Here is a 20,262-nt window from a genome sequence, read left to right as displayed (position 1 = left end):
ACAGAAACTTCAAAGAAGACTGTTTTAAGTAATAAGGAAAGGTCCTGAGATGGCCCCGTGAGAGATGGAGCATGAAGCATAAATCAAGGACAGAAAATTCTATGTAGAAAGGAAGTACCACACTAGATGAGGCACTTTAAAATTTCTGTGTTCTGAATGAGTGATAGCCTAAACAGTAACATCCCATATTACAATGAATTCTCCTTATAGCTTACAGTATTTTCTACAACCAATTTATATGTGCACATTCTACTAATAAGATACTCTGAAAACAATCTGCTAACAAGATACTCTGAAAAGAACAGCAACAAAAATGAAAGTTTATTTTATAGTTTAAGTCATAACTATGAGAGGAAAGCAGGACCAGTGTGGCTGAATCTTTGATAATCTGATAAAAAAAAAAACAATGAACTCTGACCTCTGGAAAAAAAGGTACACATATTCAGAAAGTTTACATGCAATCTTAAGACATTCTTAGAACCCCTGAAGACCATTATATTCTCACTCCCAAACCTCCACTGAGGACAAAGCAATAATTATCACATTCAAATGAATGTCCTATCAACTATACACTATCAACAACCTGCCACTTCTACCAATCACCACTACTCTGACACTACTACTTTAAGTGATTAATAAGTCATGAACACTTAATTTAGTCTGCCCACACCATACTTCGTATGGGAATTTTCTATTACAGAAATAAACCGTGAGGATACAGAAAGGAAATAGAAGCATAAGGGCATTCCCAGCTAAGCAGCAATGAAATGCCTCTCCCTACAATTCAGTATAATCTTTGACAACTAAAAATGGTGCAATATGGCACTGGACTTTGAGCACAATCTTTCTAATTTCTTACTAAAACAGAAACATTACCAAAATGCTTCAAACTTGACTATAAGCTCCTGTGAACTCACAAACTTGTAATTTTAAAACAAAGCTTATTATTAATCTAAACACACACACACACACACAATTTAGCTATCTAAAGAACATACATCATTATTTAAAGGTACAAACCATATTGATGTTTAACCTCTTATGATTCAAACATGCCATTGAGAATCTAAAAAATGCTACAGAACTTTCCCACTTGAAAAATGGAATTAGAGAAGGTCCTCATGATGAATAAAACACCCAGAAATAGCAGTGCAGTGTTTTCCAGCAGAGCTACAAGATCCCCCATATCCATGACTGCGTACTATGAGGCAGTTGCAACTGGCACCATCTTAAAGATGAAGATCAAATTTGGGTGGCCGCAAAGTGAAATATGGACAGGGAAAGGAACACAATAGAAAATAAGTGAAGTAAAAATGTGTTGAGATGGAGCAATACCACAGAGTCTCTTCAGCTGATGAAGTGCAACATGCAGTGAAAGGAAAGTTTCATTTATTTTGCACCTTTTTTAATAGGCGAAGTTGTGAAAATTCGTATCTGAGACGTTATTTCTATAGAAAGCTTTACATTTCTTTGTAAATATTTGGTTAGCAACCAAATTTCTCCTCAACTATGTAGACTGAAATTGCAGATGAGCTTTGCAAATACAAACATTTAATTTCCTCCATTTTTATGTTTCTGAAAATGTTTTCAGAGATCTACAGTTGTTGGTCCTTTCTCCTTTAAAAAAAAAAAAAAAGTGGTACAGCGGGTAAGGTGCTCGCCTTGCACACATCCTACCCAGGTTCAATCTTCAGCACCGAGGATGATCCCCTGACCACACCTCTCCCGCCCCTGCCCACCAGGAATGATTCCTGAGAACAGACCCAGGAGTAAACCCTGAGCACCACTGGGAGTGACCCAAATATAAAACAAAAGTGTTTTGCCTTTGTTTTTTTGTGCCATAAAAGATGGCTGCTCGAGATGGGTGGGGCAGGGTGGGGAGGGACCTCGATGCAAGGCTAAAGGGATCATGTGATGCTAAAGACTGACCTCAGACCCCCCCCACAAGCAAAACATACATTCCAGCCCTTGAGCTTATCTCCAACAACCCAGCAGAGAAGGAAGGATTCTTACTGATTTTTCAGAAAAGGAAAGTGCAATAGAGGTTTAATGCCTTGAGTGCTTGACATGAAAGTAAAGACTTGGATGCTTTTTTAAGGACATTAAAAACTCTTTTTACCATTATGCAGGTAAGTTGCTTACAAACGCTTATGCTCATATGCATACATTGATGTTAGTAATGGTAGTAGTGGGAACGGCATATGTGAGGTCTTAGGTTTGATCCCTGGCACAACAAATCAAAACAAGATGAAACTGAAAAGCTGGCAAACTGGCAGAACACACTTTTAGATCAACAAGCTGAGCACATACTTTCCATGCAGGAGGCCCAGGCTTGATCCCTGGCATTGCATGGCCAGAGAGATCTTACAGTGGGTCTGCACACAGTTGAGCAAGGTTCGATCCCAGGCATCCCACATGCTTTCCCAGCCTCTCAGAAGTGGTTCTGAGTGGAGAGCCAGAAGTAAGTAACCCGGAGCACTGCCGGGTGAGGCCCAAAAAAACTGGAAGAGAGGAGCTGCAGGGGCCAGGGATGCTGCTCAGCATAGAGTACACACAGTCAGATCCTCCACACCACACAAAAAAATTAGAATTACATAATTACTCAACTACACAATTTCCATTTTCAAAGTGTCTTCCAATTTAAAACTTCAAGAATATATCCTTTAGTCTAGAGAACAGCCCACAAAATTTATACTGCAATTTATACTGTCACTGTCCTCCCATTGTTCATCGATTTGCTCGAGAGGGCCCAGTAATGTCTCCATTGGAAACTTTGTTGTTACTGTGTGTGGCATATCGAATACATCACGGGTAGCTTGCCAGGCTCTGCCGTGTGGGCAAGATACTCTCGGTAGCTTGCCGGGCTCTCCAAGAGGGGTGGAGGAATCAAACTTAGGTCGGCCATGTTGGCTGCGTGCAAGGCAAACACCCTACCGCTGTGCTATCACTCCAGCCCAATTTATACTGTAACCCAAATAAAATAAATTAAAACCCTCCAATTTAATCATAGCAATACTATAGAAAACTTATAATCAATTAACTATCCTTTGGTATACATATTCAATGCACTCTGGTTCCTCCTAAGGAAATAGGAGGAAAAAATCATACATACATACATACACACACACACACACACACATCCTTTATATCCCATAAAAAAATCTTTCCTAAAGTTTGTAAGAGCAACACCCAAATGTCTATTATTCATAATAGGGGATGGAATAATATGGCAGCAGGTAGGGCACTTGCCTGGCCTGTGTCCAACTGGATTTGATTTTCAGCACCAGGTGGAGCCCAAAGCGCCCAGAAATGACCCTTGAATGTAGTCAGGAGTAAGCCCTGAGCACCACTGGATGTGGTCCACAAACCAAAACCAAAACCAAAACAAAAGTCTATACTTGTAAAGAACAGTCATTTAACAAACTCTTTATGCTCGCTACAAAAACCAACAACGAATGCATTCTGCTGGAATCTATATCTGATCCTACTTCTTTATGAAAATCTAATTTGTGAAATGTTTTCCAGAATATTTTCCAAGAGCACGCTTACTAAACAAGCCTCATTTATAGTCTTTCTGGATTAAGTTGAAGAAATATGTAGTATTATATGATCATGCTGTTCTCCAAGTCTCTCATTTTGGTAAAATTTATAAGTTCAAAGTTCTTGGAAATTTTTCAATATTATGAGACTTCACTTAAAAAAAGAAAAGGAGGTGGCAGAAAGATCATACAGCAGACAGGGCATTTGCCTTGCAAGTGTCCAAACCAGGTTTAATCCTTGGCACCATATGTGGTCCCCAGAGCCACACCAGGAGCAAAGAATCAGGACTAAGTCCTAAGCAGCGCCAGGTATGGTTCATAAATAATAAAAAGAGGGATGGGAGAGATGATTTAAAGGATTAATGCAGGCACAGCCTATCCTGGCTCCCACCTCTCCACCCTCTCAGCCAGGAAAAATCCTGAAGCAATGAAACAAAGTAGCCCCTAAGATCTGCCAGGTGTGGTGCAAAAGAAAAGTGCAGAGGCTAGGATGTGGCACGGGATGGCACACCCAACTCTACGTCTATGCTGGAAGCTCTAACCTGAAGCACCTCCACCAAGTCCCTAATCCTCCAGCCCCCACCAGAAATCAGGGAAAGAAAATGGGTATACTGGTGAATAAAAAGCCCCTTCAAAACCTGCTCAACAGGAGCTGAAGTGAGAGTACAGAAAGTGGGCAGGGCACCTGCCTTGCATGCTGGGGTTCAATTCCAGGCATCCCAAATGGTCCTACAAGGTTGCCAGGAGCGATTCCTAAACGCAGAGCGAGGAGGAGGGGAAGGAAGGAAGAGAGGGAGGGAAGGAGGGAGGGAGGGAGGTTTGTTCTTGTGCCAGAGAGATAGTACGAAGGATAAGGCGCTTGCCTTGGATGCCGACAACCTAGGCTCAATCCTGACAATAGCATATGGTCTTCCAGGCACGCCAGCCATGACTCCTGAGTACAAAACCAGGAGTAAGCCTGAATACTACTGGGTGTGGCATAAGAAAAAAAAATAAAAGGAAGGGAGAAAATTCTGACACAGGCCACAACATGAATATGAAGACAATATACTAAGTGGAAGAGGCTATCACAAATACATAGAAACTGTGTATATCTTTTCTCATCTCACTTTTTATGAGATGCTCGAGTAGTCAAAATTCATAGAGTAAAAAGTAGAATACCGGCTGAGAAGGGGTGGAGAGTGAGTTTCAGTTGTCATAATGGTCAATGTGGTCATCAGCAACGCCACACAGCAACGCAAATATGCATCTGAACCCACACTTAATACACACTTAAAAACGGAGAAAATGGCCAATTCTGTGCTATGCATATATTGCTATTTTTCTTAAATGAAAAAAAGAAAAGTTGGAGAGTAATATAGTGGGGCACCTGCCTTGCTTGCTGCTGACCAGGTAAAAAATAAAAAGGATAAAAAACACATGTTGTGAATGCTACTTTCACTACCCGCAAAAGCAATACCCTGGCCACGATTGACCAGCTAAGTTCTAATTTAAATATTTATCAGAAGTCCCATAAAATATAACCATAAAGTTTAAGATTCTTTTTCTTATTTGTTTTAGGTATTTGGTTGGGGCAACACCCAGCAGTACTCAGGGGTGCCAAAGATCAAACCCAGGGCAGTTGTACACAAGACAAGCATCTCACCTACTGTACTATTTCTCCAGCCCCTTAAAATTCTTTGTAATCGTAAATTTAATCTGCTTCCTCATAATAAATCCCTCTGCTAACTACAGATGTCAATAACTATTATATGTCTACCTCAGACTAAGTAAATAAGATCTTCAAATGCCTCCTAACTTTGCATTTCAAGCCGGGTTAGATTTGTTTGGTTTTGTTTTTGTGGGTTTTTTGTTTTGTTTTTTTGTTTTTTGTTTTCTTTTGTTTTCTTTTGAGGCCACACATGGAATTACTCCTGGCAGGGTTCAGAGAATCATATGGAATACCGGTGACTGAACCCAGGTCAACTGAACCCAGGTCACCTGCATGAAAAGCAAGTGCCCTACCCACTGTACTCACTCCAGTCCCTCAAGCATGGTTAGCTTTATCCCAATCAACAGTTTTTTATTTTTTCAGTTGTTTTTGTTTTGTAGTTTTAAGACATAACACAGGTATTCTGTATGCAAGGTATGCACTTTACCACTAGGTCACACCCTCCCCACCCCAAAATATTTTCATTTTTACCAGCAAAATCTTTAGCCAAAAATATATCACGTAGCACTGATCAGAGGCTATTCACTGTGCACCGCTCAGGGTACCACACAGCGTCAGGGACTAAACTCGGGTCTCCCACACGCAAAGGATTCATACTCAACCTCTGAGCTAATTCCCCAGTCCCTGCCCTACAAGCTGTAATAGGGTCAGGGATATAGCTCAGGGAAGAACACTTCCTTTGCAAGTATAAATGAAGCTGTGGGTTAAATTCCTGGGATAACCCAAAAAAAAAAAAGTCCTAAGAGTACAACTTTACTGGGACCAGAAAGGTATCTCAGTGGGCTGAACACATGCCTTGTATGCGGAAGGCAAAGGTTCAATTCCCAGCACTGTATGAACCCCCTGAGTACAGAGAGAGATTAACCCCTGAACATCATCAGTGCAGTCAAAAATGTAAAAGAAAACGAACAAAAAGCACTACATCTTTACTAGCTGATATATCATCATAACATCTTTACAATAATTAGTATTTATTTCATTTGTAACAATTTCAAGTATAAACATTGGCACTGGAAAAAAATATATATATAGTATGTGTGTGTATGTGTGTATACATAAGAAAAATTGAAACTTGAAATTGCCTAGACTAAATTTTGAAGATTATTTTCTAGTTAGATTCTAATTTTTTTTTTGTAGTAACCATCTAATTTCAGAGTATTCTAAATAAACATTCATTAACAGCTGGTTTCCTCTAAGCCACGAATGTGCACTATGCATTCTGATGTTCATGTATACCTTTTCTCCTCACTCTTTCGTCTTTGTTTTGGGGCCCCACTTGGAAGTATTTAGGGGACAATTCAGATCAAACTGATTTCCTATATGGAAAACTTGTGTTCCAGCCCTCTCAGCTATCTCCCCAGCCCTCATCACATTTAAGTGTTTCAACAGACAAAAATCCACCTTCAGGGGCCAATTCTGATAGTTTCCATGCTAGAAAAAGTTATGTTCCCACATCTTTCAAATGAGATTTGTTTATAACACAACGGAAATCATGAGAATGAAAAGCAACAAAAAGTATCCACATATTTCAAACAAAAATGAAAAATCTAATCTAGAAAACTAAGTTCTCACATAAAAAACTATCTATCCCTTACTCATTCCAAAGAAAAGAGAGGTAATGTTAATTAAGAATAATTTTTTTGAAAAGATAAGTTCTTTTTGTTTTAGGGCCACCTCTAGCACTGTTCTGGGCATAAGCCTGGCTCTGTGCACAGGTGTCATTCCTGGTGGTGTTCAGGGATCAAATGAGATGCTGGGGATTGAACTCAGTCACATGCAAGGCAAATGCCCCACCCACTGTATTATCACTCCAGCCCCTATCATAAGTCTTTTATATTTATACTGTCTGAAAACAAAAATGAAGATAATCAAGAACTTATCCTTTTTTCTTGATTTTTAAAAATGAATTCTTTCAAACATACTTTTCTATATGCAAGTTAGTCCTCTATCAGGTTTACTGCACCCCCCACTACAGTTTTTAGTCAGTGCATATAATGTATACATTCAAAGCCAACATAAATAAAAGACAAACACAAACCCAGACACCTTTAAGTTTCACTGGTATATAGTGTTCATACTTATCAACATTCTAAGTTCTCTTGATGTTTGTTTTTATTTGGTTGCAGAGTTTTAGGTTAAATACATGGGAAAGTTAAGTATACATCATCACACAATGGTACTGGTAACTTCAATGTACCCAAAACCTCTCACCAATGCACTTGCAACACAGAATTTTAACAGGAACAAAACACTACATAAATGGATACACAGAGATATGAAAGATTAACAAAAATGGAAATCATTCCTGGCCCCGAGCCTTACCTTTTAGCAGTGGCAGAGGTGTTAATTCAATAGGCTTGCCTTGAGACCTGAACTGTGATGAACTCTGCGACCTCTTCTGTCTGGCTTTTCTGACGGACTTCCGAGAAAATCCGTCTACTTTATCCACTGATGGAGGAGTAGTTGGTGCTGAGGACATATCCCTACTGAAGAAAAAAGGATTATCAAATACAGTCCAATGGTAAAGCATGTATGTTACAAACATTCTAAAATTCTCATATGTGATAATGCATGAAAGTGAACATATACTGGATGCAAAGCAAAACCAATTAAGAAATGTCATTCACGGAAAAATATTATAATACGATGAGAAGCAGAATAGAACTATCATATAGGCAATATTGTACATCTGATTCTAATAAGCATTAAAGTTAGAGCTGAAGAACTCTTCTAAGCCATCTACTTGTTTTCTAACTGCACAGCTCTTGTCATCTTGAGATTCCTGAAGTAGTTTTAGAGCTATTTTACAGTTGGAAAACTTCCATCAGAACATTTTCCCAAGATATTAATACTACGAATGGCCCCGGAGTTCAAATCCTCACTGTACTTGAAGAATCTATGTATCACAACAATGAAAATTTTACAATTTCAGGCGATCTAGGCATTCCTTTTAAAGCAATGTGCTGTTGCTATATGATATGCTGTACCACACCACAAATGAGGACAAGCTAGATTACTTTAAACAGAACACATAAAAGGCATAATTAAAATCATTTCAAAGAAGTCTTCTTTTTGAATGAAGCCATCTTCGGTTATTAAGACTTAATAAACTACACTATGATGAAATCATGACCAAAGGTGAGCTGAAAACATAAATTCAAAACTTACTCAGTAACAACTAAGTTGAGTTCCCTAAAGTTCATCATCAAATATTAAATTTTAGCCTATCAAACTGAGAACCACACAGCTAAGTGCTCCTAGATTTTTTTAAGCCTCTCACATTATTAAAGGTTATTCCCTAAAAACAAGCACTAAGCTCAACTTCATTTACCAATTTAAACTGAAACCATCCTTTTCAGGGCACTTAGGCTCAATGCAAGGCTAATGGAAGACTCAACTAGAAATAATGCACACAGGGGGCACTCAGAAACGCAATTAATCTCCTGTCATTCCAATACAGATGACAAGTGGTGTTTTAGCTTCGAAATAAGACAGAAGTTTCTTCAACATTTAAGAATAAAGTAACCCAAGGTTCTGGCAAAGAAATACAGCAGTATCATAAAAACGCATGTTCAAAGCTTAAAAAATTTTAGAAGCTGTTTCCTTTTTTTTTTTTAAAAAAAAAAGGAGGGGGTATCAGTCTACCTAATTTAACCTTAAACAATATGCAAGCTATGAAAGACTGTGGAAAATGACAAAAAAAATAAAAATTCAGTCTGACCTCATTAGCATGAAACTCCACATCACGTTTATAAGTGATAAATGTTGGGGCTGCTTTTCCAAGCTAGTATGTGAAATACTCAGATTGTATTCTACCCCTAACGCAAGATTTCAGTAAATCCTGTTCTTCCGTCACTTTGTGGAGAGGCAGGGAGAGGGTCCCTATCTATCTCCTGACGATCTGTTGATACTGTTGTTATCTATTGGTAGCGATTTGGTCTCTTGAAAAATCACTTGCTCCTTACGCCAGCGACCCAGAATACAAACGTCAGGGATCTCAAACCTTAACCGCCGCAGAACTGAACGTGCAGAGGCAGGCGGTAAGGGTAAAGCCCAGGGAAACAGGTTTTGCCCCGAGCCAAGGCACCCAGAGCTTCATCATCCTCTCTAACCAGCGGGCACAGGGTATTTCCAACGCTCAGGACAATTCGAAGAGGGCATGGGGAGTGTCGGGGTGGAGGAGAAAGATGGGGAAGGGGTTTCTTGTGGGAAGGATGCTGCACTTGGCTCCCACTCTCCGCCCCAAGCTCTGGAAGATAAGCTGCTCCAGAATTCTCTCCTCTACACCAAGCCCCTCTTGCATTCCCCCCCCCACCCCAGCCCCCACCCTCGCCAGTGAATGAAGAGGCTACCAGAAGACGCCTCTAATCCCCAGAAGGTGGGGAAAAGGAGAGACGGCAGACGGAACGAGAGGCATCATCGGAAGCCTTTGCAGGTAAAATCAGACAAGTGGGACTTGTGGGCGCTCCCGCTCCTCCAGCACCGCACCGCACCGCACCGCACCGCACCGCACCCCACCCCGCTGCCCGGGCCAGGCCTTCCGAGGCCGGTGCCCTGCAGGCTCTCGAGGAGGGCTGGGAGGAGGACGGGAAGCGGGCGAGCCGCGGGGCTAGACGGGGGCAAAGTTACCTTGAAGCTTCTGGGGAAGAATCCGAAGATGATTTGTGGTGTCGAGGGGCGGGAGACAGGCGAGAGGGCCGCAGAAGGGGCGGGTGACGGAACCGGGGTGTGCGGGGGGGAGGTCCGGACAGCGACGGGGAACCCGGGGCGACGGCTGTCCGGCGCGGCGTCCCTCCGGTTCCGCGGCGGCGGCGGCGGCGCCTTTTAGGCCTCACGGCCGGACCTGAACCTCAGCGCTCCGGCGGCGGAGACTGCCTCACGATCCTCCCCCGCGGGTCCGTCCCATCAAATCGCCACCGACCCCGTTGCGGCTCCGCTGGTGGCTCCTCGCTCACATTCCCGGCGGGCGGCGCCTCTGCTCGTTGCTCCGGACCGGGGCGGCAGCGGCGACGACGTGGGGAGGAGGGGGGGGGAAGGGAGGGAGGAAGACTGGTTCCGCAGCGGCAGCAGGAGAAGGAAGGAGGAGGAGGAGGAGCCGCTGGAGCTGGCGCCGCCGCTGCCAGAGTCGCCGTTCGGTACCCGCGGTGGGTCCCAGTCAATGCCCCTTTCTCTCTCCTATTGTCAATATCACCGGGCGGCTGAGTCCATGGCACACACACAACCGAACCTTCTGGCCCGCAGAGCCCGCCTCCTGTGCCCCCTCATTGGGCGCTTCAAACGGGAAGCGGCGCCTCATTGGCCGGAGTCCGCCTTCACTCTCCTGCCAGCAGGTTAGGCTGAGAGCCGATCAGGGATTGGCGGCGGGGGGGCTGAGAAAGAGGAGGGTGGGAAGAGAGGAGGCCCAGGATTGGACCGAAGTGGGAGAGACCCGGATGCAGCCGCGCTCTCAGGCCGCGCTGTTGCCGCTTCCGCCAGGCGGTAGGGTAGGCTGCGAGGGGAAGCCAGGCAGACGCGGGGTTGGAGAGGTTCGGCTGAAACTCCGCAGGTGTGCCACTGGCACATCCGCGGGACGGGTTTTCCGCGCAATGCGGAGCCTCGGAGAGGGCGGCGGTCATCTTCCAGCAGCGAAGGGTGGGAAAGCCTTGCGAGCCTTGATTCCGCCCGCTTGGTCGGCCCAAGTGACCCTCCTTGGGCTGGCCGAGACCCTACTCGGGACGTGAACTAGGCTGCGTCGACAGAAGTGTGCCCCCGCCCTGGCCTGTGCGCCACCGGGCCGCTGGCAAGCCCGCCGTGAAGTCCCCTGCAAGTCGCTTTCTGCTGAACCTTGTGGGAGGCCAGGCACGGAAATCCGAACCCCTGGGGCCGGGCCAGGGCTTGGTTATGGCTCAAATTCTCTCTCACCTCGTCTCCTTTTCCCCTAAACCTCAGTTTTGAATATCAGCTCCCTGAAGCTCTGCGGATCTCGGTGGAAGGCAGCCCGGTGCAGCTTATGCAAGTGGGAATAACGTGTACGCTCTGCAATCGTTTATTGCGATGAACCGCAGAGGCACAGTGCTCCGGGAAACCCTGCTCCAGCGTTTAGGAGATTTTAATTAGCAAACTGAATCCGAAAGTTTCTGGAGAAGACTTTACATAACCCTAACTAGAGATAAAATGTTTAGAGGTGTGTTTGCATCCCTGCTGAGCCTCAGGCCAACCGGTATATTGCCGAGGATTTTTTGCTCTGTGTAAATTCATGCTGCGTATATCTTTTGATTATTAATGCTAACTATAAAAACAAAATCTTGGAAAGTGAAGTGGGGAACGGGTTAAAAAAAAAGTTAGCATTCTTAATTCTTCAACCCAGCGATAATCACCATTGGCATTTTGGTGTACTTCCCCTCCAGAGTTTTTTCTTTTTGTATGCCGTTATGTAGCCTAATTTTTCCCCTCAACATTATATCATCTTTTAAGAACCGTCTGTGCAACTGACCACACACAAAAAAGAGAGCACTGCATTTCTTTTGTTTTTGTTGTTTACTACCAGGAAGTTGTACATTTCTATGCAGACTCTGAGAAATGACTCTAGTAGGGGGACGCAGTGGTGGGGGAATTTATGCTATTAGTGATTTTTTTTTAATTCCTGTTTTGAATTGAAACGAGAAACAGGAAAAGCTAGCTCTGACAAGGATGCAGGCTCCCCCTACTGACTGAGATGATTGGCCAGTGTATGGTAGTGTCCATTTTTTTCTCTGATTCAAAGATCATCACCAGTAAACCTTTCAAACTGGCTAGAATAGCAGTCTCCTTCCTACCTTCCAGTAACTTACTTTTCATCTCTCCAATTTCCAGTCTTCATGAAAAGCTCAGTGTCCCAGCCATGAAAAATCTGTTTGCTCAATCTGATTGAGGGTAAATGCAGAATTAAAAGTAAGGAAAAATGTAAAGCCAACTCAATTTCCCTTGGCAACAGTTGAACTGTTAAAAAGTAGTGCACATTTGAAATGCTCACAGCTGTTGCTGAGAACATTTCACATTTTGTAGAATGGGGATTTTGCTTGCAAATTATGGCTTTCTGTAAAGACAATTCCTTTCAAAGCTTTCATTTTGATATAATGGCTGAGTAACTGAAATGGGCAGATCTTTTAAATCTGAGCGTCCTTGCCTATGTACGAAAGTGTTCCTTCATGTGGTGTTGGAATTATGTATGCAGGATGTCATCAATAATAATATTGTAAATCCCAGTTCCTCAATCAATAAAACAAAACAAAAATGTTCCTTGAACTCTCACCCAGTGCTGGCGGAAATGTCAACCAATTCAGTCTTTTTGGAAAACAATATGGACACACCTCAATAAATTTAGAATTTAGCTTCCATATGGCCTAGCAATTCTATTTCTGGGAATTTACCCCAAGGGCCCAGAAACTTAAATCATTTCCTGTGTTCCTATGTTCGTATGTGCACTTATGTTCATTGAAGCACTATTCACAATAATCAAAATCTGGAACCAATCCAAGTGTCCAAGAACAGATGACTGGATAAAGAAACTGTGGTATGTATACAAAACAAATCCTATTTGGCTAAAGTCATGCAATTTGCCACTATGTGGGTGGATGAAACTGGAGGGGATTGGTGCTTAGTGAAGTCAGACAGAGGAAGAGAAACAGATACAGAATGATCTCTCTTGTATATAGAATATAAAGAAGCATAGTAGGGAAATAATAAAAAGGTCTAAAGCAACATAATCTAATCTGCTCTGAATTTACCAAACTACAGTAAATATTGAGACATGACAGGGAAGGGGGTTATAGGGGCCCTGGAAAGGACTGAGGGAGGATCGTGAAATAGTGGTGGAGAGAAATGGGCACTCTAGGAGGGGTGTGGCGTTGGAATCTTGTACTCATGAAATCCTGCCATTGTCAATATTGTAAATCATGGTCACTAAAATTTTTTAGATATTGTTCCTTGGACCAGTAGTTTCTAATGGAAGGACACATATTAGGAGGAGCAGGAGTATATTTTAGGAATCGTGCTAAGGATTCTGGGATGCAAGAAAAAAATATGAGGTCGTCTTTTTACTCTAGTTGAGAAAGTTTAGTTGAACTTATATTTTTAAAAGAGAATCAGGGGCTGGAGTGATAGCACAGTGGGTAAGACGTTTGCCTTGCACGCAGCGGACCCGGGTTTGATTCCCAGCATCCCATATGGTCCCCTGAGCACCGCCAGGAGTAATTCCTGAGTGCAGAGCCAGGAGTTACCCCTGTGCATTGCCAGGTGTGACGCAAAAAATAATAATAATAATACTGTCACTGTCCTCCTATTCATAAATTTGCTCAGTAGCATTGTGAGACTTGTTACTGTGTTTGGCATATCGAATACGATAATAAAATAAATCCAAATCATCCTGTTAATCGTCGATTGCCTCGAGCAGGCCCCAGTAACGTCTCCTTCATCCTAGCCCAGAGATTATATTCAAGGCTCTTTAGGAGAATGAGACCCATCATTGTTACTGGTATTTGGCATATTGGGTATGCCACAGGGAGTTTGCCAAACTCTGCCGTGTGGGCAGGCTACATTCGGTAGCCTGCCAGTTTGTCCAAAGTAGGAATGAGATAATAAGATGTCATAATAGGATGTCGCTCGGCCGCGCGGTTCCAGGAGCTGGTTTTTATAGTCTCTGAGTCTTGAGCGTTGATGGGATTACACGGCGCCAGGGGGCCAGTTGGTGGGTGTGACCCCCGCCTACTGGAATTTGGAGGATCTGGGTGGAGGATGCTCGGCCCAAATCCGAGTAGGCTTGGAGATCTCGGCCCCGGAACCCTCGTGACTTTGTCCCTCTGCCAGTACCTTCATGTGTGCGGAGAGTGGTCTCAGCATGGTGGTGGCTGGTCCTGGAGGTCTTTGGCTGCCGGAGCCCTGGTCGGGGCAGGGAGGAAAGCTCAACCGACTCCCCTCCAAGGCGCTCCGGCGGTGAGGACAGTCAGGCGTGGGGGCAGGAGACTATAAAATAAATATAAAATAAATAAAAATGAAAAAAAATTAAGAATCAATGAACCAGAGCAATAGTACAGCAGGATAAGACATTTGCCTTTCATTCAGCTGACCCGAGTTCGATTCCCGCATCCCATATGGTCCCCCCAGCACTGCCAGCACTGCCAGGAGTAATTTCTGAGTGCAGAGCCAGGAGTAACCCCTGAGCATATCCAGGTATGACCCAAAAAGCAAAAAAAAATAAAAAAAAGAAGAATAGTAGGAGCAGGGTGGGGCCAGAGAGATAGTACAGTGGGGAGGGCATTTGCCTTGTATGTGGCTGACCCTGGTTCAATCCCAGGCATCCCATATGGTCACTGAGCACCACCAAGAATAATTTCTGAGTGGAACAAGTAACTTGGAACAAGTAACCCCAGAGCAATGCCGGGTATGGCCCAAAAATCAAAACAAAATGAAAAAAAAAAGGGGGAGGAAGGTGGGAGCAATAGTACAGCAGGTAGGAACCCTTATTTGCATGTGGCCAACCTGGATTTGATCCTTAGCACCCCATATGGTCCCTAAGCCTGCCAGGAGTGATCCCCGAGTGCAGCTACCCATTCCAGGGGGGTGGTAATGGTTATCCAGTGAGTCTTTCGGTAGTTATTTACTGTAGTTTGTAGGTTCAATTAAATCATCTTGCTAATTATATCCTCTGGGTTTAACCAGACTAGCACATAGAAAATAGACATATGACTTTACCAGACTCCTTTGCAAAGAAAACACAGGAAAACCAGCAAATGACAGAACTGACACCTCCCCAGTGTCATATCTTTGGCAGCCACATTTCAAAAATTTTTTAAAAAATCAATCTAAAATATCCAGCCAAATTTTAGCTTAAAAATATATTCATCAAGGAGATTGTCTGAAATAAAGGTTTATATCCACTGTCTTTACAGTGAACTTCACCCTAAGCATATGTTGTGATTGTTATAGGATAATGATGGGATCATATGTTTATACTTCATAAACATATCTTCTTCCCCCCAAATTCCAATATTAAAAAAAAAGTTTGGAGGTCGCTAGATAATGCAAAAGGAAATACATTATAGACATCTAGAAGGCTATTATCTAGTGACAAAACACTGCCTATTGCTATCAGATAAAAGCATTCACTTCCCAGATAACATAGCTGAGCTTATCATGAATCTGCTGGCAGGCTGGCCATGTGGTGAGTCTAGAAGATATGGATGATCAAATGGTGGCTGACTGGTAAACTAAAACAGAGCTACCATAATGAGACAAAATAATATCAAACCAAAATGATAAGCCAGTAGAGTAGAACCAGACCTGTGCAGATAAGACACCTTCAGAGGTGGACTAGCTTAACTGGTGTGTGGTTGTTTAGGATACATGAAACTAGTTCAGGGCTGAGGAAAAAAGAACAGTAAAAAAGCCAGAGGCAATAGCTTCTTTCTTAGGGAAAAACAACAAAATGAGTATACATACAGCTAATAGAGACAAGGGATTGCAGTTTATTCCTCTGAGTCCTGTTTATCTACCCAGGAAACATCCTCAGCAAAGACATTTTCTTGGGTCCTAAATTTAAATAGTGTGGTTACATTTTAAGATAGGCCTAAAGGGTTGCAGATTATTCATGAACTTCTATATCCATGGCTGTATATAATGTTGCTTGAAATTCAAAATGTTAGGTGATGGGGTTAGAGAGAAAGATCAGTGGTCTAGGATGATCCCCAGACCACATGTCTTCCCTAGTACAGTTCAGTGTGGCCCTGGTGGTCCCTGACCAGTGCCATCTTGTCATTGAACCAACAACAGGGTTGGCTGAGTATTCATTGGGAGTGACCCTCTGAGCACCACTTGAAAGACACCACCCCAGGGCCAGAGAGATGGTAAGCAATCATCCAACCCACCTTCCATCCCAGGCATCCCATATGGGCCCCTGAACCCACCAGAAGTAATTTCTGAGTATAGAGCCAGAAGTAACCCCTGAGCATCACCAGGTGTGACCACAAACAAAAAAGACACAGCTTCCTGAAGAAAGGCTTAGATGCTACCATTCTCTATCCAGCAATGAGCATCCCTGAACCACTATTAAATTAAGACAAGACAAGGTCTGTGTCACTGAAGGAGATAGATTTTTGAATGGAAGGGAAAAGAAAGCTTTAAATACAATTTATATCACATAGAACAATTTACCATCGGCAAGATTTTTGCTCATGAGACTGTCAAATTATACAAATGAACTTAACTAGACCTTATTGTAAGCCTGATAACAAGAACACAGCCTTTGGACTCAGATATAACTAAGTTGAAATCCCAGCTCTGACATTCAGAAGCTGGAGTAAATTACTCCTCCACCTTTGGTTTCTTGGCCATAAACATTCTCACACATAAAGTATTTATCAGATTTAAAGGAGGTTATACATTTACTCTAGTGCCGACTCATATTAACTGTTCAAATAAATTGTATATGTGGGATCAGTCTTCCCCAAAGAGTCAGATAATCTTATCTGACTCAGTAGCCTTTTCAATTAAGTGTGACTTCGGCAGTTAAGTGTGGGGAGTTACATAAGGGGCCCTAGGAACTTCGGGAAAAACTGGTAGCAAGAACTAGGAATGCAGATTCTCTTAAATGCAAAGAACGCCCAACAGGCAAAGAAGAAGCTGTTGTCTTAATTTCATCCTTTGCCCATTATAATAGTCAAAACTACATGGTACTATAATAAAGATAAATCTTCAGACCAATGGAACAGAATTGAGAGTACTGAATTAAGCCACCAGAATTATGTACAGCTAATTTGTTTATTTTAAGGTTTTGGGTCACACTCAACGATGTTCAGGGGTTACGCCTGGCTCTGCACTCAAAAATTACTTCTGGCAAGGATTGGGAGACCTCATGGAATATCAGGGATTGAACCCAGGTCTGCTGCAAACAAAGCAAGCACCCCATGCACCAAACTACCTCTCCAGCCCCTGGGCAAGCTAAAAATTTAGCAATGTAGCACTGTCCTCCTGTGGTTCATCATTTGCTCGAGCAGGCACCAGTAATATCTCCATTGTGAGACTTCTTGTTACTGTTTTTGGCATATCAAATATGCCACAGGGAGCTTGCCAGGCTCTGTTGTGTGGGTGGTATACTCTCAGTAGTTTGCCGGGCTCTCTGAGAGGGACAGAGCAATCGAACCCGGAATGGCCACGTGCAAGACAAACACCCTACCAACTGTGCTAAAATGACAAAAAAATTATTATTTCATGAAAAAATTATGACAAAAAATATATGAAGTGGAGCAAAAAAAAAATCTTCAGCAAGTGATGCTGGAAAAACTGGATAACCACATGTAAAAAAAAGAATTTTTTTTATATATTCACTTCACTCACACAAGTAAATTCTAAGTCATTTAAAGATCTCGAGATTAGACCAGAATACATAATATACACTGAAAAAAACATCAGAACTCTCCAGGAAACTGGGCTGGAGAGAAAGTTCAGCTCACCCAGGTTTGATCCCTGCCTCCACATAGTGCCCAAGTCCTACCATGAGTGATCCCTGAGCACAGAGCCATAAGTAAACCCTGGGTATGGCTCAAAAACCAAAGGGGGAAAAAACTGCATAGAAAAACTAATTCAAACACTAAAATAAAAACACCCTACTAGATGAGAGAAAATATTTGCACACAATACATCAGGTAAAGGATTGATATTGAAGACTTATAAAAACACTCAAACAAAATTTAACAATACACTTAAATGGAGAAAAGAGATGAACATAGACTTTCCCAAAGAAAACGTATGGATGTCCAACAGGCAAATGTTAAAGTACTCATGATTAAGGAAATGCAAATCAAGACAACAATGGGATATCATCTCTATGATGAGAATGGGACAAATCAAAAAGTCTGGAAATAGCCAGTGTTAGCAGGTTGTGGTGAGAAAGGAATCCTCATCTATTATTGGTGGGAATGTTGTTTGGCTCAGCCTCTATAAAAAGCAATATGGAGATATCTTTATTTTATTTTTATTTTTTGGTTTTTTGGGTCACACCCAGCGATGCTCCGGAGTTACTCCTGGCTCTGCACTCAGGAATTACTCCTGGCAGTGCTGAAGGGACCATATGGGATGCTGGGAATCAAATTTGGGCTGGCCACATGCAAGGCAAACGCCCTCCCCACTGTGCTATTGCTCTAGCCCTGGAGATATTTTTTTTAAAAAAATAAAATTACTTTTCTTTTCTTTTTTTTTTTTTCAGAATTGGGGACACACCTGTTGATGCTCAGGACTAACTCCTGGCTCTGCACTCAGGAATTCCTCTAGTGGTGCTTGGGGAACCATATGGAATTCTGGGGATTGAACCTGGATTGGTTGCATGCAAGGCAAATGTCCTATCTGCTGTTTTATCGCTGTGGCCCCAAACTACCATTTCTATAATAATAGTAATACCACTTCTTGGCATCTTTCCCAAAATTAATTCAAATATTAATTCAAAAAGATATATGCACACCTAAGTTCAGTGCCACACTTAGCAAAGATATGAGAATACAAATGCCCACTCTGGATGAATGGATCAGGAAGTTATGCTATTAGTACACAATGGAATACTATGCAACTCTATGAAAAAATAAAACCATGCAGTTTGCAGCAACTTGGATGGAACTAGAGGGTATCATGCTGAGTGAAGTCAATCAAAAAGAAAGGGATACTTACAGAATTATCTCATATGTGGGTCTTAAAGTTACACAGCAAGGTAACAACAAAGAACCAAAGGCAACATAACAACTGAACTGAAAAACTGATCCATGCACTCGACTTGGGGGAAGAGGTGTTAGTAGGAGAGGGGCTGGGGGGTGGAGGTGAGTACACTGGTGATTTGTGTAGTGTTGGAATTATGTGCATAAGAAACCAGTATTAATAGTATTGTAGCGGGGCAGAGTGGTAGTACAGCAGGGAGGGCGTTTGCCTTGCTTGTGGCCAACCCGGGTTCGATCCCCAGCATCCCATATGGTCCCCTGAGCACTGCCAAGAGTAATTCCTGAGTTCAGAGCCAGGAGTAGTCCCTGAGCAATGCCGGTGTGATCCAAAGAAAGCATATATATATAATATATATATATATATTATTGTAAATCACAAAATATCAATCTATACATTTTTTTAAGTTTATATCTTGCATGTAACTGACCTCAGTTGGATTCCTGGCATCATGTGCTCTGCAAACATCATTGGGTACAGCTCTGGAAGCTCTTGCTGGGTGTGACCTTGAAGGCTCTGAGCACTGCCCGGGTGGCCAGAGTAATTTGCAGCATCGCAGAGCCTGAGCAGGGCTATATCCTCACTCATGCATTGAAGAGCCACCAGATTGGCTAAGAATCACCAACAGGGGTTCCCAGTCTCCTGAGCACTGCTTTGGAGGTTCTCCGACTCCCAATGCCATTACAGTAGGTTTCCTTCATCTAGAACTTCTCTTTAAGAGTTGTGTCTTATGTATGTGGCCATAGTTTGAATTCCTTGCACTAAAATGAGAGAAGTTCATCTTGTTTTTCTTTTTATCTCCTCAAAATTTGACTTTGAAAAAAATTATTCTGGTAGACCCACTGTGACAGGAAGGAAATGAGGAGCAAGGAAAAGAGAAGCCTGCCTTTTAATTAACTTCCACATTAAATTATAGAATGTTTCTGGGAGCATTCACTAGCAACAATGGGGATGTGCATTTTACAATACCCATGAACTTATACGAGTTTTTTAAATGATCATTGAACTTGACCTTATTTCTAAGCTTTATCTTTATTTCTAATTATAGTCCTCTATAGAAGTTCAATCCATGTTATCTCTAAGATTAGTTATCTTTCTTCCACACCAGAGTCCTGATTTATAGTCCAAGACCTTTTTTTATGAGGGGCGTGGAGGCAGTGACATGTGTGGAGGTGTTCAGGACTTACTCCTAGTTTTGTGCTCAGGAGTTACTCCTGCCTTGACTCAAGGGACCATATGGGGTACTAGGGATAGAACCTAGGTTGGTCACATGCAAGGAGAGTGCCCTTCTGGCTGTAC

General features: G+C 42.5%; 1 protein-coding gene across 2 annotated transcripts in view; it reads right to left on the bottom strand.

The window, feature by feature from the left end:
- The window catches only part of PPP2R5E (protein phosphatase 2 regulatory subunit B'epsilon), a 174,040-nt gene extending 163,547 nt beyond the window's left edge, over positions 1 to 10,493 (bottom strand). The window contains exons 1-2 of one of the 2 annotated variants that reach the window (XM_056134371.1): positions 9,880 to 10,493; positions 7,573 to 7,733 (exon numbers count right to left, since the gene is read on the bottom strand). In XM_056134371.1, coding sequence (XP_055990346.1) covers positions 7,573 to 7,729 — 157 coding nt within the window. In that variant the 5' untranslated portion in view covers positions 7,730 to 7,733; positions 9,880 to 10,493. Of the gene's footprint in view, positions 1 to 7,572; positions 7,737 to 9,879 lie in introns of both variants that reach the window. The other variant, XM_056134370.1, reaches the window with a different exon arrangement.
- Between the last annotated feature and the right edge of the window lie 9,769 nt (positions 10,494 to 20,262).

Source organism: Sorex fumeus, unplaced genomic scaffold (genome assembly GCF_029834395.1).
Source record: "Sorex fumeus unplaced genomic scaffold, SorFum_2.1 ptg000098l, whole genome shotgun sequence".
Lineage (NCBI taxonomy): Eukaryota > Metazoa > Chordata > Mammalia > Eulipotyphla > Soricidae > Sorex > Sorex fumeus.
Note: the sequence above shows the minus strand (reverse complement) of the source record. Positions and strands in the feature narration are given on the sequence as shown.